Source organism: Acomys minous, assembly GCF_964271855.1.
Source record: "Acomys minous genome assembly, chromosome: 18".
Lineage (NCBI taxonomy): Eukaryota > Metazoa > Chordata > Mammalia > Rodentia > Muridae > Acomys > Acomys minous.
The window spans coordinates 67,629,585-67,650,040 of record NC_140501.1 but is presented as its reverse complement, the minus strand read 5'-3'; the positions used below and the strand labels follow the sequence as shown (position 1 = coordinate 67,650,040).

Sequence of the window (20,456 nt, the reverse complement as noted above, 5' to 3'; positions counted from 1 at the left end):
AGCAGCAAGTTATAGCATCAGTAATGTGGCCCAAATGTGATTTCAACTTTCAGATAAATTGGCCAACATGTGGAAGTGATTAATCCTTGATAATCTATTAGTAAGGGAAGAAATGAAAAATAAGTGAGGGAGCCAGGCGGTGGTGGCCTACGCCTTTAATGCCAGCACTCAGGCAGACACAGGCAGATCTCTGTGAGTTCGAGGCCAGCCTGGTCTACAAAGGGAGTTCCAGGACAGCTAAGGCTACACAGAGAAACTTTGTCTCATAAAAACAAACAAACAAAATGTTCCTCAGTCATTTCATAGGACATTTATAAAAATTTAATATTAATATACACTAGTATTTTTAACATTTAAAATTAACATACCATAAAAATGAAGTTGGAAGTTTTTCTATAAGTAATATAGAAGAGACTGAATTGAGAGGCAGTTTTTTAAAAATAAAATACTGCTAGTGAAAATAATGGGGCTCAAAAAAGAAAGAAAAAAGAAAAAGAAAAAAAAAAAAAAAGAAAAGAAAAGAATTATAATCCTAAGTCCAGAAAGAACCCACATAGTGAGGAGATGCCTATAACTGTTCCTTAGGAGCTTTCTGTAACACTGTAAACAGTGTTTCTGATTAACTGCTTAATGGTCAAATGCCTATTTTTGACAGTGAATTAAATTAAAAATAAATACAGTGGGAGAGCCTGGAATTTTGTAAGTGAGCTAATTTGATCCTAGGATATCTACTGTCTGGATTTCTATAACATCAACTTGGAAGAAGCAATTAAATCTTTCCCTCTTATAACACCATTTGCTTGGCACAGATGAATTTGTTAGTGTAAAATACTGGTGAGAAAACAAATGAACAGAAATACCAGTTAGGTGGCTGTGATGGCAGATGCCTGTAATCCCAGTACCTGGGAGGTTCTGTGTAACTCAGGATGGCAGGAGGGTCAGTGTGGGTTGCATAGGGAGTTGGAAGCCAGCCCAAGTTACTGCTGGAAACCCCATTTCAAAACACAAAAAATCAAACACTAGCAAATATTGCCAAAATCAGTCTTAAGAATACAGGTTGCGGGGCTGGAGAGATGGCTTGGTGGTTAAAATCACCAGCTGCTCTTCCAGAGGTCCTGAGTTCAATTCCCAGAACTTACATAGTGGCTCATAACCAGATTATAGGATCTGATGCCCTCTTCTGGTGTGCATGAAGACAGTGTACTCATATACATAAAATAAATAAATCTAAAAAAAAAAAAAAATACAGACTAGCCTGATGCAGTGGTGCACGCCTATAATCCCAGCACTCAGGAGGCAGAAGTAGGCAGATCTGTGAGTTCGAGGCCAGCCTAGTCTACAAAGTGAGTCCAGGACAGCCAGAGCTGTTACAGAGAAACCCTGTCCCGAAAAACCAAAACCAACCAAAAACAAAACAAAACAAAACAAAACAAAACCACACTGAGCCAAGAGCCACAATACACACTATAACACACCCTAGGTTTTTTGTGATTTTGTTCAGCAGTTCTGGCTTCTGCTTCTTAACCACATCCATGACAGAGTTATATACATCACATATCTTCACACCTAGTAAGACACAAAGAGACAGTAGTTATTTTTCAGAGGAAAACAGTTACAAAAATGACATCATATAATCAGGTTGTTTTCACCTACTAAGTCCCTTAAAGCAGTGTTTCTCAAAGTATAAAAGGTGGCGTGTCTGCCATGATGGAATTGGGAATCTGATTTCTTAAAAAAGAAAGCATATAATCATTTGTTTCTTTGTAGTACCGGGGACTGAAGCCAGTCTTTTTTGGCAGTGCTAGGGATGGAACCCAGGGCCTTGAACAGGCTAGCAAAGTGCTCCATGCTGCACTCCCAGTCTCTGATAGTCATTACTCAGAATCACCGATGCAGGGGGACCACGAAACACTAATATTATGGGAGCTCCAAACCTCCTTTTAGGATTCTTACCATGTCTTAATTCCTTTAGCATCTCTTCTTGAAGCTGGAGTAAAAAGTTGTAATTCTCTTGAACTTCCTGAGTAGGGTCAACCATCAGGGTGCGAACAAGGTTGGAGCAGTAAGATTTAAAGCGAATGCCCATGGCACATGTAATGGCCCCAAAATGCATATGATTTTTATCACTATAGACCAAAGAAAGAAAGCATTTCACCACCAAATCTAGCACTGGCACACAACATCCACACTCACTGCTCTCCTTGACACATCCCAAACTCCAGTGGAATAAAGATGTAAATGCCATACCCCACCCCATACCACCTATGGCTACTAGTAAACATCAGTGACCAAACTTAGAGCAAAAACCCAGGGAGAGATGAATACTGCATTCTATCAGGAAGACCAGAGCAGCTTAGTGGGCACTGGGAAGCTACTTAAGCTCTGGTCCTCCATGAACTCTGGCTTATAATTCTGTCTCTCTGTATTTATTTGTTTGGTGGTGTTGGGGCTCAAGTTTTAGGCTTTTGAGCATCCTAACCAGTGCATTACTGCTGAGTGAGAGCCCCAGCCACACCCCCTTTACGTATGTCTTAAAATTAGAACGGAAGTTACCTGATCATATATTTAATCTTTTACTTTTTTCCCCCCAATTTATTTTGCATTTTTTCCTAAAACCCGCCACCAGGTCCTCCCTACGTTGGTTGCGCTGGCTGGTCTTGAACTCAAGAGAACCACTTGCCCCTGCCTCTAAAGCACTAGGGTTAAGGGCATTTGCCACACCTGACTTCTCTAGTATTTAAAACGTTTTAGTTGTATGTATGTGCCAGTGAGGCCAGGAGGAGGGAGGTGGTGAGATTTCAACTGCGGTCCTCGTGATACAGCAGCAACATGTGCTCTGGAGCTACCTCTCCAGCCCCCCTTTCTAGCATATTTAATAACCTGGAAAATATTATTACCAAGTGCATATAAGATGTAACAAAATACACATACATGGTAAGACTAGTAGATTAGTTATTTTATCTCTTTTGACCTGCTGAAAAAGTCAAAAGAAAATACAGGTGAAAATGCTCTATGATGACATTTTCATACTTACCTCACCACACTGAATTTGAGATTATAGTTGCCACCACTCTGAATAATAGGAGGATAACACATTTCCACAGTAGAAGGGTCTGCTCCGGCTAGGTATTTTTTCTCTTCAATGGCCTTTTCCACAGACTCAGCCAGTTTGCTATGCCGAACTTTCTAGAATATGCAGAAATACAGTAATTCTCACTGGAGGGTAGCATGCTATCTAATATGCCATCTGAAGGCACAGCCATGCTGGTGTATGTGCCAGATAGTATAGTGAACTGACATACAAAGGAAATGTGGAGCTTACATGGGATCCATAGCTTTCCTGTGTTCTTGAGTAAAACTACAGATAGCCTCAATAAATCACAGCACATGCTAGCTTATTTTGAAGGAGAGATGGCGGTTACAAACTTCAAAAGGAAAAAAAGAACCAAAAGAACAGACACTGAAAATGTACCACAAGCGGAACAGGACTCAGTGCTGCTTAATCAATACAGTAAGAAGAGCCCCTCTTTTCATTACCTCATCTGCATCCACTATTTCCATGACTCTTTCCTTGAAGAATTTGTTGAAAACCTCAGAGGTGATGCTGGCTGCTTTCTTCATCAGGCTGAGCTCCCCATCCTCCTTCACAGCAATGGTGTATGCCACGACAGCACTGATGTCGACCTGCAGACAGTGATGATGCTAACGCCAACACAGCCACCAAACATGGCTTGGGAATCAGCAGTAATGCTATTTAGAATGCTCAGTCTCTTCCTGAACTGAGTAAACATTTAAAACATCTCTCTTAGAACGCGTGTATCCTATGAAACATTAAGCTAATGTACTACTTAAAACATAAACGGATCTCTCCAGAGGTGACGGTAATGCTGAAGGGAGACAGGCAAGGCAGGGAAAAGATGACCTTAAGAGAGACTCAGCTATCTAATGTGAGTTGTTTAATGTGGCTGATATACTTCTGAATGCCTTGTTTTGTGACAGAAAATTAAACTGGAATATCACTTAGCCCAAGGACATGAAAAACAGAACCATGAACGAGCACAGGTTTCCCCGAATGAAAACCCTCTGCTGTGAGGGCAGCCCGCCCCACCTCCCTCTCACTGCGCTGCTCCCCACAGGGCCTTTACTTTGTCAAAGCCTTCCTTGTTGAGACAGTCGGTCCAGCTCTTCATGAACTCTCCAGGGAACTTATCTTTGCTGAACACTCCGATTTTCTTGCCATTCTTGCTTTCTTTAATGGCTTCAATCATTTTGTCAAAGCTGCTCTTATTACTTTCATTCTATCAATGCCACGGGAAAAGAGATGTTAATTCAAGAATTAGACTCTTATTTTCTATGTAGCAATAAGCAGAGAGTAACAATCTAAGCCATGGAAAAGATGAGTTCTTTGAGGCCCACCTACTTCTTTAGGGCAGATTAGCACATACTGAATGCTGACAGATATTTTCTTAGGGTATTTTGACAAGACTATTCTCTTGCTTTAAGAAAAGACTGCAAACTCAAATACTCACAGAAATTCTGAGAAATGAGTACATCTAAGTTTTCTTTAAGATTTTTAGGTTATGAGCTCTAATTAGTCATTGCAATGGAAACAATAACATCGTCAATACACAGCCAATCAAGTTAGTAGTGCTCATCAGAGCCCATGGCTCCTCTACTGCCACCAAGCTAACAGTTCCAGAGCGTTTTTCCTACTCACCTGAAGACACAGCTCTCTAATTACAGCTACAGCCCCCGTCACTGACCCTCCCCTTCCCCCCTTTTAAACACAGGCTTTCTCTCTATGTCACTCTGGCCTCCCAAGTGCTGGGATTAAAAGTGGGTTCTACCATGCCTAGCCATCTTTTCTCATGCATCCTAAAAGCCCCCAAAGCACCTGTGCTCAACACTTAACATTCTATTCCACATTTGTAGCAACATTAATTGGTCCTAACCTTCTCTCTGATGAGCAGTGTGATGGCAGGGGCTCCATTAGCATTCTCATTGCCTTTAGTATTGGCAATCTGTTTCAAAAACTCCACTTTTTTTTTGCTGGCCATGAAGATGATTTTATCATCACAGAAGACCATGATTGTATCAGTTAGTTCATAACCAAAGAGCCATGTCTACAAAAAAAAAAAAAAAAAACAACAGTGACAAAAGTTACAAATAAACATTTACAGATAAGATATCTGGGTTAACTTTAAGCTCTGGAATAGAGTAGCTATGCAGTAGGTACAAATAAAACAACCTGGATCACGGGTGAAATAAGGTGCTGAACAGTGTGAGGGTGTGTGTGAGACGTACGGCTCCACTGGCCTCTATATGCCTAAGACATAAGCACGGCCTCTATATGCCTAAGACGTAAGCACGGCCTCTATATGCCTAAGACGTAAGCACGGCCTCTATATGCCCAAGACATAAGCACGGCCTCTATATGCCTAAGACATAAGTATGGCTTGCTACTACATTATGTCTTGGTTAGTAAGATGTACGGTGTCACAAATAACCAGTTTAAAACAGGAAGGCTGCTCGCCTTCCTCTCTGTACTTCAGCTTAGAGTACAGAGAGCATGGCCAGAGCTCTAGCAGCTACTTCATAACACGAGCAAAATGGAAAAGGCTGGGTTCCTGAAAATTATATGAAGAAAAATATTCTTTGCTCAACGCACTGACACTTAGGAATTTTTGTTATATGCAATTAAATACATTTGCTCCATACATTCCTTTTTTTCTTAGACTCTTTTCAGTGTGATGATGAATAAACTGTACATCTACTCTCACCTGTAAGTCAGAAGCACTGAGACCCTCCCGCACAGGTAATGGGCCCAGCTGGAGAGCAGAACAGAGAGTCTCCAACGCTAAGCACGTCTTTATTACTGAGCTATGCACTAGACTCAGGAACTGAAAGCTGTAAGCCTCTTACCTGTAAGGCAGTTGACTTGGCGTACACAATTTCTTCATCAACACCCACAGATACAACAATGGCATCAATACTGGCATATTCATCTTCTCCTTTCTGAAAATAGAGGGTAAAATTTAATTACTTTCTTTGTGTGTGCTCCTGGAGGCCAGGAGGGTCTGGGGTATCTTCTTCCATGACTCTCTGCTTACTGCTTTGAAACAGGGTTTCTCACTGAACCTATCACTAGGCTGGCCAGGTGGCGGGCGAGTTCCTGGGATCCACCTGTCTTTGTGGCCCAGTGCTGAGGTTAAAGGCCTGTTTCTTTTTAATACTTCTTTATGTGGGTACTGGGGGATTAACTCAGGTCCTAATGCTTGCAGAAAAAAGTGCACCTTCCCAGCACCTTATTATTTTTACACACTAGTAACAGAAATACAGATTTCAGTATCTGCCCAAGGTATACTTTTTACTAACAGTAATCTGACATGCATGCTTACTTAGTAACAACAGTTATTATTTATCTCTTAAAAACAAAACAAAACAAACAAACAAAATCCCCTCCACCTTGAGATACATTCCTACACAAAAGCTACCCATTTTCAGCGTAGTGCCACCTTAACATCCTCAGCTGTGCGGCCACCAAACTTCAAAGCCACCTCATCAACTCCACAGGAAACCTTTTATGCGTTATCAAGTATTTTCATCTCTCTTTGCTTCCTCTCCAGCTTTTGGAAATTAGCAATTTGTTTCTTCTAATGATTTGCCTACTCTGGGCATTTCATATACCAGTATCATTAGTATGCAGCATTTGTGCTGCATTTCTTTCTTTCACTTAACAAACATGCTTTCAAAGTTCATCTGTGTTTTGGTATTATCAATATTTCACTGGGCATGTGTGGAGGCCACGTCAAGATGTCGGCTGTCCTCTTCAACTGATCTCAAGCTTTTAGAGAGACCCTTCTATTTTTTGCCTCCCAAGTGTGCAATCTTATTCTTTGAGCCCTGACCTCTCTCTTAACCTGGAGCTCACAGATTCAGCTAGGAGAGCTGACAGTGAGCTCCAGGGGCATCTGTCTGAACTCTCCATTTCCAGCACTGGGGTACACACACACACAGACCCATGCACTTTACCTGGATGCTAAGAATCTGAACTTGGGCTCACACGCTTGCACAGAAAGCACTTAATGACGAGAGCCAAATCCCTAGTTTCTTTATTTAAGTCATCATCTGGGTTATTCGTGCTTTAAAATTTTTATTTATTGTGTGTGTGACAGGTGTGGGCTGGTGTGCATGTGGCTCCTGTGGGACTAGGAGGACAGCTCTCAGGAGTGGTCCACTGTTTGATTCAGAGATAGAACTCACATCTCCAGGTTTGTACAGCAAGTGCCTTTACCTGCTGAGCCATCCTGCAAACTGTTTCCACTTCAAGCTATTATAAATAATGATACTGTGAGCATTTGTGCACAAGGCTTTGTCTGTAAAGTTATCCTGGGTAAATGTTTAGGAGAGGAATTGTTTGTTTATATGGTAACTCTATTATCTCTAAAGTTCTGAGGAGCTAGTAGATGGCTTTCCAGTAACTACACTACTTTATGTTCTTTACTAGACTGTATAAAGGCTTGCTCCTAGCACACAGGCCCTGTGGGGATAGAATTCAGGTCATCAGTCTTGCCTGTGAGCACCTTTTTAGCCCACATTCTTTTTAGTAAGTATAAATTAGTATCTTACTGCTGTTCATTTGATTTTCCCTGATAACTAATGATGTGCATCTTGCTAACTGTGCCTTTTGGGGAGGTGGGAGCAGGAGAGGAGAAAGGCCTATTTAGATTATTATACAATTTATAATCTGTTACTGAATTATATGGGTCTTATTTTGTGTTTTGTTTGCATGCCTGTATGTGTACAAAGTGTGTGCTAGGTACCCCCAAGTTGTCTCTGACCTCCACACATGCACCATGGCACACACATCACCCTTATAAAAATAAAAAATTAAAATTTTTACTGCTTAGCTTTGGTGCTTACACTTAGATGTGTGTGATTTACTCTGAAATGTTTTTTTTAAAGCTTTATTTTCTGAGTTTGTGTGTTATGACTGAACAAATGAGTATACATGAACCAGGTGTGACCAGGTGCCCATGGAAGGCAGGAAAGAGGGTATCAGCTCCACTGGAAATTGGATTAAAAGCTGTTGTAAGCTGCTATGTAATGTTAAGAACTGAACCTGGGCCTTCTGGAAGAGCAGCCAGTTCCCTTAACCATGCAGCCATCTTTCTAGCCCCTTACTCTGAAATAACTTTCATGTATGGTATCTGGAAGTCCTACTTAACTCTCTGCACATGTATATTCAGTTGCCAGAGACTCTTTCTCAGTGAACTGTGTTGTCTCTCTTGTCCAGCACATCGTACTGTAACTTGCAGTCTGACACTGAGATGTACAAGTCTTCTGACTACTGGCCACTCTTGGAAAGCTCCACGCTAATAATAAGTGGCATTCATGGCTTCTCCATAGGGCTTCCAACCTCTTCGTTTTTACATTGCTAAAATATAAACAGGCACTCTGACATCCTACTGTGTTGCAGGGCTCCCGACCACATTGCTTCTGTGTTTTGGTACCTATTATCCAAGCTCCCTTTGTCCTTACTCCTCTTTCTGAAGCAAAAGTTACCACTATTCATAATGCAGGTGGACTTTTAAGCCTCCACATGAGAGAATATGCAGTGTGTTATTTGTGTTTGGCTTATTTCAATTAACATAATATCAAGTCACATAATTCTGTGGCAGAATTTAATTCTTTTCTTTTAAACAACATTTAGATTCCCTGGAGCTGGTTATAGGTAGTTGTAAGCTGGCTGACTGTGGGTGTTGGAAACCAAATTCAACTCCTTTGAAACAGTAGTACGCAATCTTAAAACTGAGCCATTTCTCTAGCTCCTCTATCTTCTTTTAAAGACATGCTAATGCCGTGTAGCTCAAGCCAGAGGTGAACTTACTGTACCCAGCTTAGTCTGTGCTTGGGTAGTTAATATTCCTTGTGTTTATGTACCATATGCCTTTTGTGCACTCATCCCTCTACAGACGAGTAGGCTGACTGCACATCTTGGCTGTTGTGAACAGTCCTGCAACAAGCGTGAGTGCAAGCATCTCCTCGAAATGCAGCTTTAGCTCCTTTAGACATGTACTCACAAGGGCAGCAGCAGCAGCATATGGCGGAACTTGAAACTTTGAGGAACCTTGATACCACTCTGCATAATGGCCACATTAACTTACATTCCTACGAATAGCATCTGAGACTTTCTGTTCCTCCCCATTTTTGCTGGCATGTTGCATTTTCCTGATGAATAATAAAATGTTAAAATCTAATAAAGCCACACATGCTAAGTTTAAGATATAAATGGGAAGAAAGCTCAGTAAGTAAAATGCTTGCATGAAGGCCTGAGTCTGAAGCATAGGCCTGCGTCAAAAGCTGGGTGGGTTCCTGGGGCCTAGTGTGTTCCAAGTTAAGAAAGCCTGGCGCAAAACAAAGTGGGTAACACCTGAGGCATCACACACAAGAGTTACCTCTGGCCTCACACACGTGTGCAACAACACACACTCTTAAAAACTCTTACAGAGACAGGAATAGCAGAACAGCAGGCGTTATTCTTCAGCTACCATTTTCTTCTTTGTTAACAAACCAAGCACTTTTCAGCAGAGCTACGGAAGACAAAGGTCGTCGGAAAGCATTATTAGGAGGTTTCTGATTTTAGAAAAATGTATTTAATTTTAAATTATGTGCACTGGTGTGGGGATGTCAGAGCTTGGCGTTAAAGACAGTTGTGAGCTGCCATGTGGGTACTGGGAATTGAACCCGGATTCTTTGGAAGAGCAAGCAATGCTCTTAACCACTGAGCCATCTCTCCAGCCTGAAGTTTCTGATTTTTATCCAAGTATCTAGCAAGCTTTATCAGATAGGGTATTAAGATTGGTGACTTTCTTATGAGACAAGGTTTCACTATGTAGCTAAGACAGGCCTTGAACCGCATGATCTTCTTCTACCTCAGTACCCTGAGCAATTTCCCTCAGCAGTTCCAAGTAATGACTATTAAGCTGTTGTATGTACTCTGCATTCAGAGAAACAGTATGTGTACTGGAAAATCACTCCTAAGACCAGACTATTCGTGGGCTTTAAACCATAATGCCACTTAACTGTGACCTAACCTTTCTTCACTCTGCAGTCCTTATCTCCTGAAGTGTTACCTGAGAACTGTAGAGTCACTGTGCTCTTAATAGTGTTTAGCTCATAGGAATCATTATACAAGTGTTTATCTCTACGAAAAACTAAAACTCTCAGTGCAAATCAGAGAGCTAATGTTACTACCATCAAGCTAGGCCATTACACAGAAGCAGCACAAGGTCGGGGCAGTGTCCCCGGTTCTGACAGCCTGTGCTGCTGGATGGTGTGGAAACGGTGTGAGCCTACATAGTCAACCCAGAGTAAAAGCTCCCCATGCTCTTTTAATCCCAACGTGTGCGTCTGAGCTGCTCCCTACCACTTGTTACAATCTGTTGGCATTTACATTACTTTTATTTTTGACAACTGACATACTTTTCTGCTTATACACAGTACACTGACATACAGTATCATTTAAAAATAATGTAAAGAGTTCACTAGTTTTTCCAGAAAAACAGCAGTAAATGACTAAGGCAAGCAGAGCTAGCTACACCTGTATTAACTCACTGACAGGCGCACTTACTGCGAAGAGATGCTATGAGCCTCAGAGTCCCAGGAGACAGAAGTGCCACAGAAGGGAATATGGTCTGTATGGTCAAACACATCTCTAATTTTCAGAAGCCCTGATCTAATTATTTTGCAAAATTACTTAATTTTCCTCAGAAACCACCTGTTGAAGCTTAGAAATGTGCTTAGAAATGCTCAACTCAGATATTAGATCTGGTAAAAAGAGATGCTCTAAATTACCAGGAAAATCCTGATATAATTCTGAAAATTGTACATAATTCTAGATAACAATACTTGTTTCTCTGTGTAGCCCAGGGTGTCTTGGGCTCACTTTGCAGGCCAGGCTGGCCTCAAACTCACAGAGATCCATGCACCTCTGCCTCCCCAAGTCGTGGGATTAAAGAAGGGCCACCACACCCAGCTGAACTTTGAACTTTTTTTTTTTTTTTTTTTTTGGTTTTTCGAGACAGGGTTTCTCTGTGTATCCTTAGCTGTCCTGGACTCTTTTTGTAGACCAGGCTGGCCTCTAACTCACAGCGATCCACCTGCCTCTGCCTCCTGAGTGCTGGGATTAAAGGCGTGCGCCACCACACCCGGCTTTGAACATTCTTAAGGTATCTGGAAAAACAAAAACAAAAACCTTAAATACTGACATCTGGTGGATTTCTATGGAACAGTCCTAGCCCGCCTGTCTACTCTTTCCAGATGAGAGGTCCCCTTCATGCAGCTTTCAAAGCCTTTCTTTTCCCAGACAGTTTCTCAGTGTAGTCTTGGCTGTCCTGGAGCTCACTCTATAAACCAGGCTGGCCTCAAATTCACAGAGATCTGCTTGCCTCTGCCTCCCAAGTGCTGGGATTAAAGGCGGGCACCACCACTTCCTGGCTTAAAGCCTCATTTTTAATGTGGAGAAACAGACTCTTAATTAATTTTTTTCTTTGAAACAAGATGTCACTATGTAGGTTATGTGGTTCACGACCCCATGACCCCAGCTTCCCAAGTGTTGGATTACAGGTATGTACAAACACGCCTATAGGAAAGAAGCAAACAGGACAAAGAGCTGAAACATCTTTCCTTAAAAGCTCCTGTAAGAGAAAGAAAGTAGGGATACGACTGACAAGAAATGAGCACTATGAACATCACAGTACATTCTCCCAAAGCTAGGTGGCACATAGACGGTACAAGTCAAACACTGAGCATAGCCCCTTGCTAAAATTAAGTGTGGTGGTGCTAGAGAGATGGTTCGGTTATTAAGAGCAGTGGTTGCTTTTTGAGAGGACAGGCTCAATTCTCAGCATTCAAACTCATAACTGTCTATAACTCCAGTTCTTGGGGAGCCAATTGTTCTCCCCCCCCCTTTTTTTTTTTGCTTTTTGAAGATAGGGTTTCTCTGTGTAGCCTTGGCTGTCCTGGGCTCACTCTGTAGACCAGGCTGGCCTAGAACTAACAGCAATCTGCCTGCCTCTGCCTCCTGAGTGCTGGGCTTAAAGGCGTGTACCACCAGGCCCGGCTGGGAGCCAATGCTCTTTTATGATTTCCTCAGGCACCAGGTATGCACATGGTGACACATACACATAGGCAAAACACCCCCATAAGACACTGTTTTACAGTAAGATTCTTTGTTTCCCTTCCAGACAAGATTTTATGCAGCACAAGGTGGCCTCAAACTTCCTGTGTAACCAAGGATGACTTTGAACTTCTAACCCGCCTGTTTTCAGGTCCCAAGACCTGGAATCACAGGGGTGGGCCACCATGCCTGGCTACTGGGAGGATTTTTTTTTCTTTAATGTATGGGTACTTTACTTGCTTCTATGTCGTGCACAATGCTTGTGCCTGGTGCCCACGAAGGTCAGAAGAGGGCATTGGATCTTTGAACTTGACTTAACAGTTGGTTGAAAAATGTCATGTGGGTACTGGGAATCCAACCTGGGTCCTACGGAAGAGCAGCCAGTGTTCAGCCATCTCTCCAGGGAACAATGAGCATTTAAAACTAAGTACAAAAGCTGGGTAGAGTAGCTCATGCTTATTCGGCCCCAGCACTCTGGGAGACAGAAGCAGGAGGATGGCTGTGAGTTACAGGAGTCCCTATAACCAAAAAGGTACACGAAACAATGCTAGAAGCACAGTGCAACAAAGACACAACTAGTAATGGTACCACCAATCATCAAGTGTCTTTTACTGAACAGAACTGCATACACTCCACAGGACCAGTAGCACACATATATTTATTTATTTATTTTGATTTTTTGAGACAGGGTTTCTCTGTGTAGTCTTGGGTGTCCTAGAACTCGTTCTGTAGACCAGACTGGCCTCAAACTCACAGAAATCCACCTGCCTCTGTTCCTAAATGCTAGGAATAAAAGTGTGTGCCACCACTGCCAAGATATCTATTTTTATATTTATTTTTATTATCACAAACATGTAAAACCATGTAAACAGTATGCCGCATCACAACAAAAGCTACAATGTCACCGAGTGATAGGACTTTCAGCTCCACTCTCCTCTGTGTCCAACAATGACAACTGTTGTAAGCGCAGGAGTGAGTATGTATGTATGTATGTATGTATGTATGTGCGTACGTATATATGTAACACAAGAGGCAAGAACTGTTAGAAATAAATAACAAGTAAAAAGCACCTTGTTGAAAGATGCAAAATAAAATTAATAAACAGTTCCTGGAAGTAGAAGACAGATAAGAAGTAAAATAAAAAGATAAAATACTAGGCTGGAAAGATAGCTCAGTGCTTAAGAGCACTGGTTGCTCTTCCAGAGAATCCAGGTTCAATTCCCAGCACCCACATGGCAGCTCACAACTGTTTGTAACTCCAGGATCTGACAATCTCATACAGACATAGATACAGGCAAAGCATCAACACACATAAAATAAAAATAAGTTTAAAAAAAGAAGATAAAATACAAATTTTAACACAAATCTATAAAATCACTGGACAAGGATGTCAGGCATTAAGGTAGAAACTGCAAATGAAACTCATTAGTGTCATGGCATTTGGATTTGATATGAAAAGGGTCTACAAATCAATGCAAAGGAAAAGGGGACCTATTTGAACACACACTATTATAAAATGTCAAAAAAGCTGGGCGTGGTAGCGCATGTCTTTAATCCCAGCACTCGGGAGGCAGAGGCAGGCAGATCTCTGTGAGCTTGAGGCCAGCCTGGTCTACAAAGATAGTCCAGGACAGCCAAGGCTACACAGAGAAACCCTGTCTCAAAAACAAACAAACAAACAAACCAAAAGAAGAAGAAAAAGAAGAGGAAGGAGGAGGAGGAGGAGGAGGAGGAAGAGGAGGAGGAGGAGGAGGAGGAGGAGGAGAAGAACCCGCTCACTATACAGCCCTGGCTGGCCTGAAACTCAGAGATCTGTATGCATTTGCCTCTTCTAAGAGCTGGAATTAAAGGTGTTCGTCACCATCACCTGCTCAACCTAAGCATATTATCTATCAATTTTTTCTTTTTCTCTGGATAGATCGGCTCACAGTCTAAGAATATTCAAACAATACATCAAACATTATCAGATGTTAGAGTGTGGAATTTAAACAATACTACCAACAACGTCATACTTGCTTATGATCTCTGAAATATAAAACCATACCCACACTTTAGTAGCCACCAAAACATCCTGCACAGCTTCCTCAACAGTGGAGTTTTTTTTAAGCTACCAATTTGAGCACTTTCTTCAGGCCCTGAATAAATAACTGCAGGGCTCTCAGCAGAGATTTTGGGAAACCAGCTAAACCTTGGCATAATGCCAAAGTGGGGCCAATCCAGGCTGGCTTTCACTAAGCCATAGCAGTACCCCAGGGCAAGGTCTCCACTGAAGACATTTTATTGTGTGTACATATGTGTGGCACACATATCACAATGCACATGCGAGGTCAGGAAACAATTTGTAGAGCTGCTTCTCTTCTGCCTTCATGTGGCTTCTGGGGCCTGAGCTCAGATGCAGCCACTCCTGCACAGCAGTGCCCCAGGGTCTCAGCTGGTCCCATGATTATACTGTGCATAGGGCGTGCATGTATGGTGATCAGAGGACAACTTTTCAGAGTTAGACGACCTGGGGGTCGAATACAGGCTGTCAGCCTTACTCAGTGAATGCTCTAACCACTGAGGCGTTTTCCTGGCCCACCGAAGTCTTTAATTAACCCAAAGTGGGCTGAAGAGATGGCTCAGCAAACAGGAGCAGCGGCTGCTCTTCCAGAGAATGCAGTCCAATTCCCACAACCACCTGTACTCTAGTTTCAGAAGCTCTGACCCTCTCTTCTGACCTGTGGGCATCAGGCGTGCAAGTGGCACACGAAATATATGCATATACTCACATAGACACATAAAATAAAAATAAAATCTAAAAAAATATTAATCCAAAACAAGGAAAACTACTACAGCTGGAATCATGAAATGTTCCCCGAAAGTCCGTAGGCCCAAGGCTTGCTCTCCCTCCCACGACACTGGGAAGGTGGGTCTAGTAGAAGCAAGTTAGGTAGGCGGTGCCCGTGAAGGGATACTGCTCCCTCCCTCTTTCTTCATTTTCTGGGTACCATGACGTACGATGGCTGTTTGGTCAGGTGTTCTGGCTTTGGTGTACACTCACCTGTCATGATGCCAAAAGGAACGGGCCTAAGTGACAACGGACTAGCCTCTAAAACCATGAGCCCCACTTGAGCCTTTACTTAAAGTTATCTCAGATTTTGTTTTGTTTTGTTTTGAGACAGGGCTTCTCTGTGTAGCCTTGGTTGTCCTGAATTTGCTTTGTAGACCAGGCTGCCTCTGCCTCCCGTGTGCTGGGATTAAAGGTGTGCACTACCTCGCGGGGCATATCTCAGATTTTTTTTTAAAAGAGTGGCAGGAAGCTGCCTAACACCTAAAATAATACACTTAATACATGAAATGACCTAAGAAGTTTATATTCTACTCACCCTGCCTTACAAACTTGTGGATAAAATGTTCTCAAAACGAACACCAAAGGTCATAGAGCTGGAGGACGGCTCAGTCAGTGGTTGTTGCACTTTCTGTACAGACACTGCTCACAAAAGCATAGTAACCCTTCCTAAAACCTGCCAGACTTTCTTCAAGAAATGTAGCGAGCACTGGCCCCACGAAGTGACACAGTATAAGGCAAAGATCCTCTGACCAGGCAATTGGTGTTATGACAGGAACAGTGTGGCATGGTGGGTGGACTAAGCTTACTTTCCTCAAAAAGGCTAAAACTACAAAAAAGATTGTGCTGAGATTTGAGTGTGCCAAGCCCAAGTGCAGACTTAAGGAGATGCTGTCAAGTAAGAGATACAAGCACTCTGACCTGGGAGAGGACACGAGAAAGGCCGAGTGACCCAGTCCTAAGCTGGCTTTGTTATGAAGACAATAAAGTCATAAGCCTTTTCTCTCCCCCCCACCCCCCACCCCGGGAGGGCCCAGGGTTGGCTCCAAGCACCCACAGTAGTTCACGTAGTCTGAAACTCCAGTTCCAGAGCATGATGCCTCTTTTTGGCCACCAGGGGCACAATACTGCTCACATACAGTGGGCACATGAACAGACACACATGCATGCAAAGTAGTCATACACATAAAAATAAAAACAACAAAAACAGGGGCTAAAGGATATAGGCAATCTAGCATCAAAACATCCTATGATTCAACAGGCTCACAGAGCAACCTGGCTGAGGAAATAATATGAAAAGGAGGCAGGGCTTAAAACAGTAAATAAATAAAATAGAATTTGAGAATTTTAGAATAAGAGACTTATAAGAAACCTGTTGGTGCTAGGAGTGGGGCTTTAATCCCAGCGCTCTGGGATGGAGAGGCAGGTGGGCCTCTGAGAGTTGAAGGCCAGAGACCCTAACAGAAAACAAAGAGAAAAATGGAGATAAATCAAAGTAACTCACTACTTTGCAGGTACTCTCTACATTGAAAAACAAACAAACAAAGAAACAAACAAAACCCTAACTTCTGGAACCGTCTACTCTCTGAGAAAATTCAGAAAAAGGAAAAAAACAGCCATAATAAAATCTCAGCCAAAGCCAGAAAGCAGCACAAAGATCTGACCCGGAAGCTTCTTTCTTTTCTTCTGGGGTCATAGCTACCCATTACCTCAAGGTGACGGCTGCCAGACAACTACACCAACAGAAGCACTGGTTCAGTGGTCCTTGTCTGACAGCTGCAATTTTGGCACTTCATGCCGTTCTCTAGACAAAAGCAGACGCGGGGGCCAGGTCTGTCCTAATGAGGCAAGTCTCAAATCACTAGTACAGATGCCTGAACAGCCAGAAATTTAGGATTCTTTGTTTACCCCTGTCCCCAGTAAGCAGTATAAATCAATGTAATGATTAAAAGCAATGGCAACAATGAGCAGGCGGGAAATCTCTGAACAGGTACTCCATAAACAGAAAAGCCACAGGACGAACCTGTACCCCGCTTTCATGACCCATCACTACCACCTAGGAGTTCCTAAAGCAGAAACAAGACAGGCACTGAAAACCTTTTACTCTCAGCAGCTCTAATGCTGACAATAGGAAAGGTGGGACTGGACAGACTGTCGAGATGGCTCAGTAGATAAAGGTGCTTGCTATACAAGCCTGGCAAACTGCACGCAGCTCTGCACCTGAATAAAGGTATCCACCTTAAAGAGAAATGACTCTACAAAGTTGTCCTCTCACCTCTACATGTGCGCAGTGGCACTCACACACACACACACACATGTGCACAGTGGCACTCACACACACACACACACACACATGTGCGCAGTGGCACTCACACTCACACACATGTGCGCAGTGGCACTCACACACACACACACACATGTGCGCAGTGGCACTCACACACACACACACACATGTGCACAGTGGCACTCACACACACACACACACATGTGCGCAGTGGCACTCACACTCACACACATGTGCGCAGTGGCACTCACACACACACACACACATGTGCGCAGTGGCACTCACACACACACACACACATGTGCGCAGTGGCACTCACACTCACACACATGTGCGCAGTGGCACTCACACACACACACATGTGCGCAGTGGCACTCACACACACACACATGTGCGCAGTGGCACTCACACACACACACACACACACACATGTGCGCAGTGGCACTCACACACATACACACATGTGCGCAGTGGCACTCACACACACACGTGCGCAGTGGCACTCACACACACACACACACGTGCGCAGTGGCACTCACACACACACACACACGTGCGCAGTGGCACTCACACACACACATGTGCGCAGTGGCACTCACACTCACACACACACATGTGCGCAGTGGCACTCACACACACACATGTGCGCAGTGGCACTCACACACACACACGTGCGCAGTGGCACTCACACACACACACGTGCGCAGTGGCACTCACACACATACACACATGTGCGCAGTGGCACTCACACACACAGACACACACACACATGTGCGCAGTGGCACTCATACACACACATACACACACACACACACACACCTTTTTTACTTTTATTTTTTGTTTTTTTCGAGACAGGGTTTCTCTGTGTAGCCTCGGCTGTCCTGGACTCACACTGTAGACCAGGCTGGCCTCGAACTCACAGGGATCCACCTGCCTCTGCCTCCTGAGTGCTGGGATCAAAGGTGTGTGCCGCCACCACCTGGCAAACATGCATCTTTTTTAAAATGGTAAAATAGTAAGGTTTGGGTATTATCAAAGGCTCCTACTTGATTTTTTTCTTCTTCTTCCTCTTTTTTTTTCTTCCCCAAACTTTGTGGTATTGGCGGTTCAAGCTAGGACCTCACACATTAGGCAAGCATTCTCTACTCTTGAACTATAATATATTCCTAATCTCTGACTGAGCCTATTTTCTTTTCTTTTCTTTCTTTTTTTGGTTTTTCAAGACAGGGTTTCTCTGTGTGGTCCTGGCTGTCTTGGACTTGCTTTGTAGACCAGGCTAGCCTCGAACTCAATGATCCACCTGCCTCTGCCTCCCTGAGTGCTGGGAAAGGTATGTATTTCCATGTCTGGAGGCTGAACATGTTTTCTGATCTCCAAAATGACCCCAGAATCAGCCTTCTATATCCAAGAGTTCACCTGTAGATTCAACTTACTTTGGACTGAAAAATGTTTGAGGGGGGGTGGGGGTGGGGGTAAATCACATCTATTCTGAACATCAAAATTTAAAACATTATTTTCTACACAACATACACACATCACTGACATTCAGTAGGTATTCTGATGACTTATGGCATATCATGTGCATAAATCATATGGAAATATTTCACCATTTAAAGACCATGCTCCAGGTGTGAGGGCTTCCTACAACAGACACCCAAAATACCAATACCAAAAGATGACATTCAGATGAAGGCTTACTGTGTTAGACATATCTACTCAAAAGTGTGTAATGCTGTGCTTGATTTACAATGTAAGCTGTGAAAACTAGAATTAAGAAATATGTTATTTGTAACAGCCTTAAAATGAAATACCTTGATGAACTCTGGGACTAGAAAAAACAGCAGTAAGTGTACTTTTTTCAGAGGCTGGAGAGATGCTCAGTGGTTAAGATCACTGGTTGCTCTTCCAGAAGACTAGTGTTTACATGGACCCACACAGCTGCCAATAACCTGTAACTTTAGTTCCAGGGTATCTGACGCCCTCTTCTGGCCTTTTCGGGCAATGCATGAACTGGGTGCACAAACATACATGAAGGCAAAACACCCATAGGCAAAACAAAAAAACCCAAACCAACAACAAAACCCTTTTTTAAAAATGTATTATTTCAGGATTGATGGCAGAAACTGAGCGCTTCTGATTATGAGCATAGCCCACTATGATACAATGACCATTAGAAGTTATTTTCTAGACAGGGAAATGTAGCTGATTGACCCTTGCCACGGGGTTAATTGATACAGGCTGGCCTGAAACTAGCGATCTGCCTGCCTCAGCCTCCAAAATCATGGGATTACAGGCATGCGCTCAGACTGCAGAGGACCAGCCAGTAAGATAGTTTACAAAGCTGAAACAGGAGTTGATATTTTATAAGGGCATTTTCGGGTTTCTTTTCATCGGTTATATTTTCCCTCACTCACAAGGTTCCAAGCCCAGACGTATGCTATACCGTTCGGACAGCATCACAGTATGCAATCAGAAACATTTGTTAACAAGTTATTACTTAGAAAAAATAAGTTTTTAATTAGATCGATTATAAAACAGGAAAACTACCCAATCTTTGAAGAAGCCCTGGAACGTCCACAACCCTTTCCTTAACACGTGCCCCGGGAAACGAGGTTTGCTGCGTCCTATCTATTTTATTATTGTGAGAGTCCGCAGGTTTCCGGCGCTGGGTCTGTGACCCACGCAGGGCCTAACGTGGGCAGCGGAGCGCGGGAGCACCATTTCTCAACTCCAGCAGAGGCCCGCGAGCGGAGAGCGCCAAGAGCTCCGGGCACATCTTTCGCGCCCCTCCTTCCCGCAAACCGTAATTCCGGCGGGACCTGGGCGGGCCGGCCAGACGCGTGCGGACCCCGCAGGCGCGGCGGCTGCGAGCGGGACGCTGCCGGGACCGCGGCGGAGCCGGAGACTGCTGGCGGAGGGGGGAAAAGGGCGCCGGGAAGCAGGCTATTATGGGATGTGGGGCTCCCGGGGGCGCCGGGCTCCTTACCCGCCAGTTACTGTACAGTCTCTTAACTCGCCGGTAGTACGCGTCTTTGTCCAGAGTCACAGCCATAGCCCTGGACGCCGCTTCCCGTCGGGCTCTGAGAATCACGCGAGGTCCCAGCTCCGCCACCCGCGCTCGGCCCGGAATCCCGCACTCTCTGTGACCCGGAAGTACCGACCGG

General features: G+C 43.6%; 1 protein-coding gene across 1 annotated transcript in view; it reads right to left on the bottom strand.

The window, feature by feature from the left end:
- SUPT16H (SPT16 homolog, facilitates chromatin remodeling subunit) overlaps positions 1 to 20,456 on the bottom strand; it is a 38,822-nt gene extending 18,366 nt beyond the window's left edge. Inside the window, exons 1-8 of the mRNA XM_084767339.1 lie at positions 20,279 to 20,456; positions 5,923 to 6,015; positions 4,953 to 5,123; positions 4,146 to 4,298; positions 3,538 to 3,684; positions 3,035 to 3,186; positions 1,954 to 2,126; positions 1,476 to 1,566 (exon numbers count right to left, since the gene is read on the bottom strand). Of these exons, the coding sequence (XP_084623465.1) occupies positions 1,476 to 1,566; positions 1,954 to 2,126; positions 3,035 to 3,186; positions 3,538 to 3,684; positions 4,146 to 4,298; positions 4,953 to 5,123; positions 5,923 to 6,015; positions 20,279 to 20,344 (1,046 nt within the window). The 5' untranslated portion in view covers positions 20,345 to 20,456. The remainder of the gene's footprint in view (positions 1 to 1,475; positions 1,567 to 1,953; positions 2,127 to 3,034; positions 3,187 to 3,537; positions 3,685 to 4,145; positions 4,299 to 4,952; positions 5,124 to 5,922; positions 6,016 to 20,278) is intronic.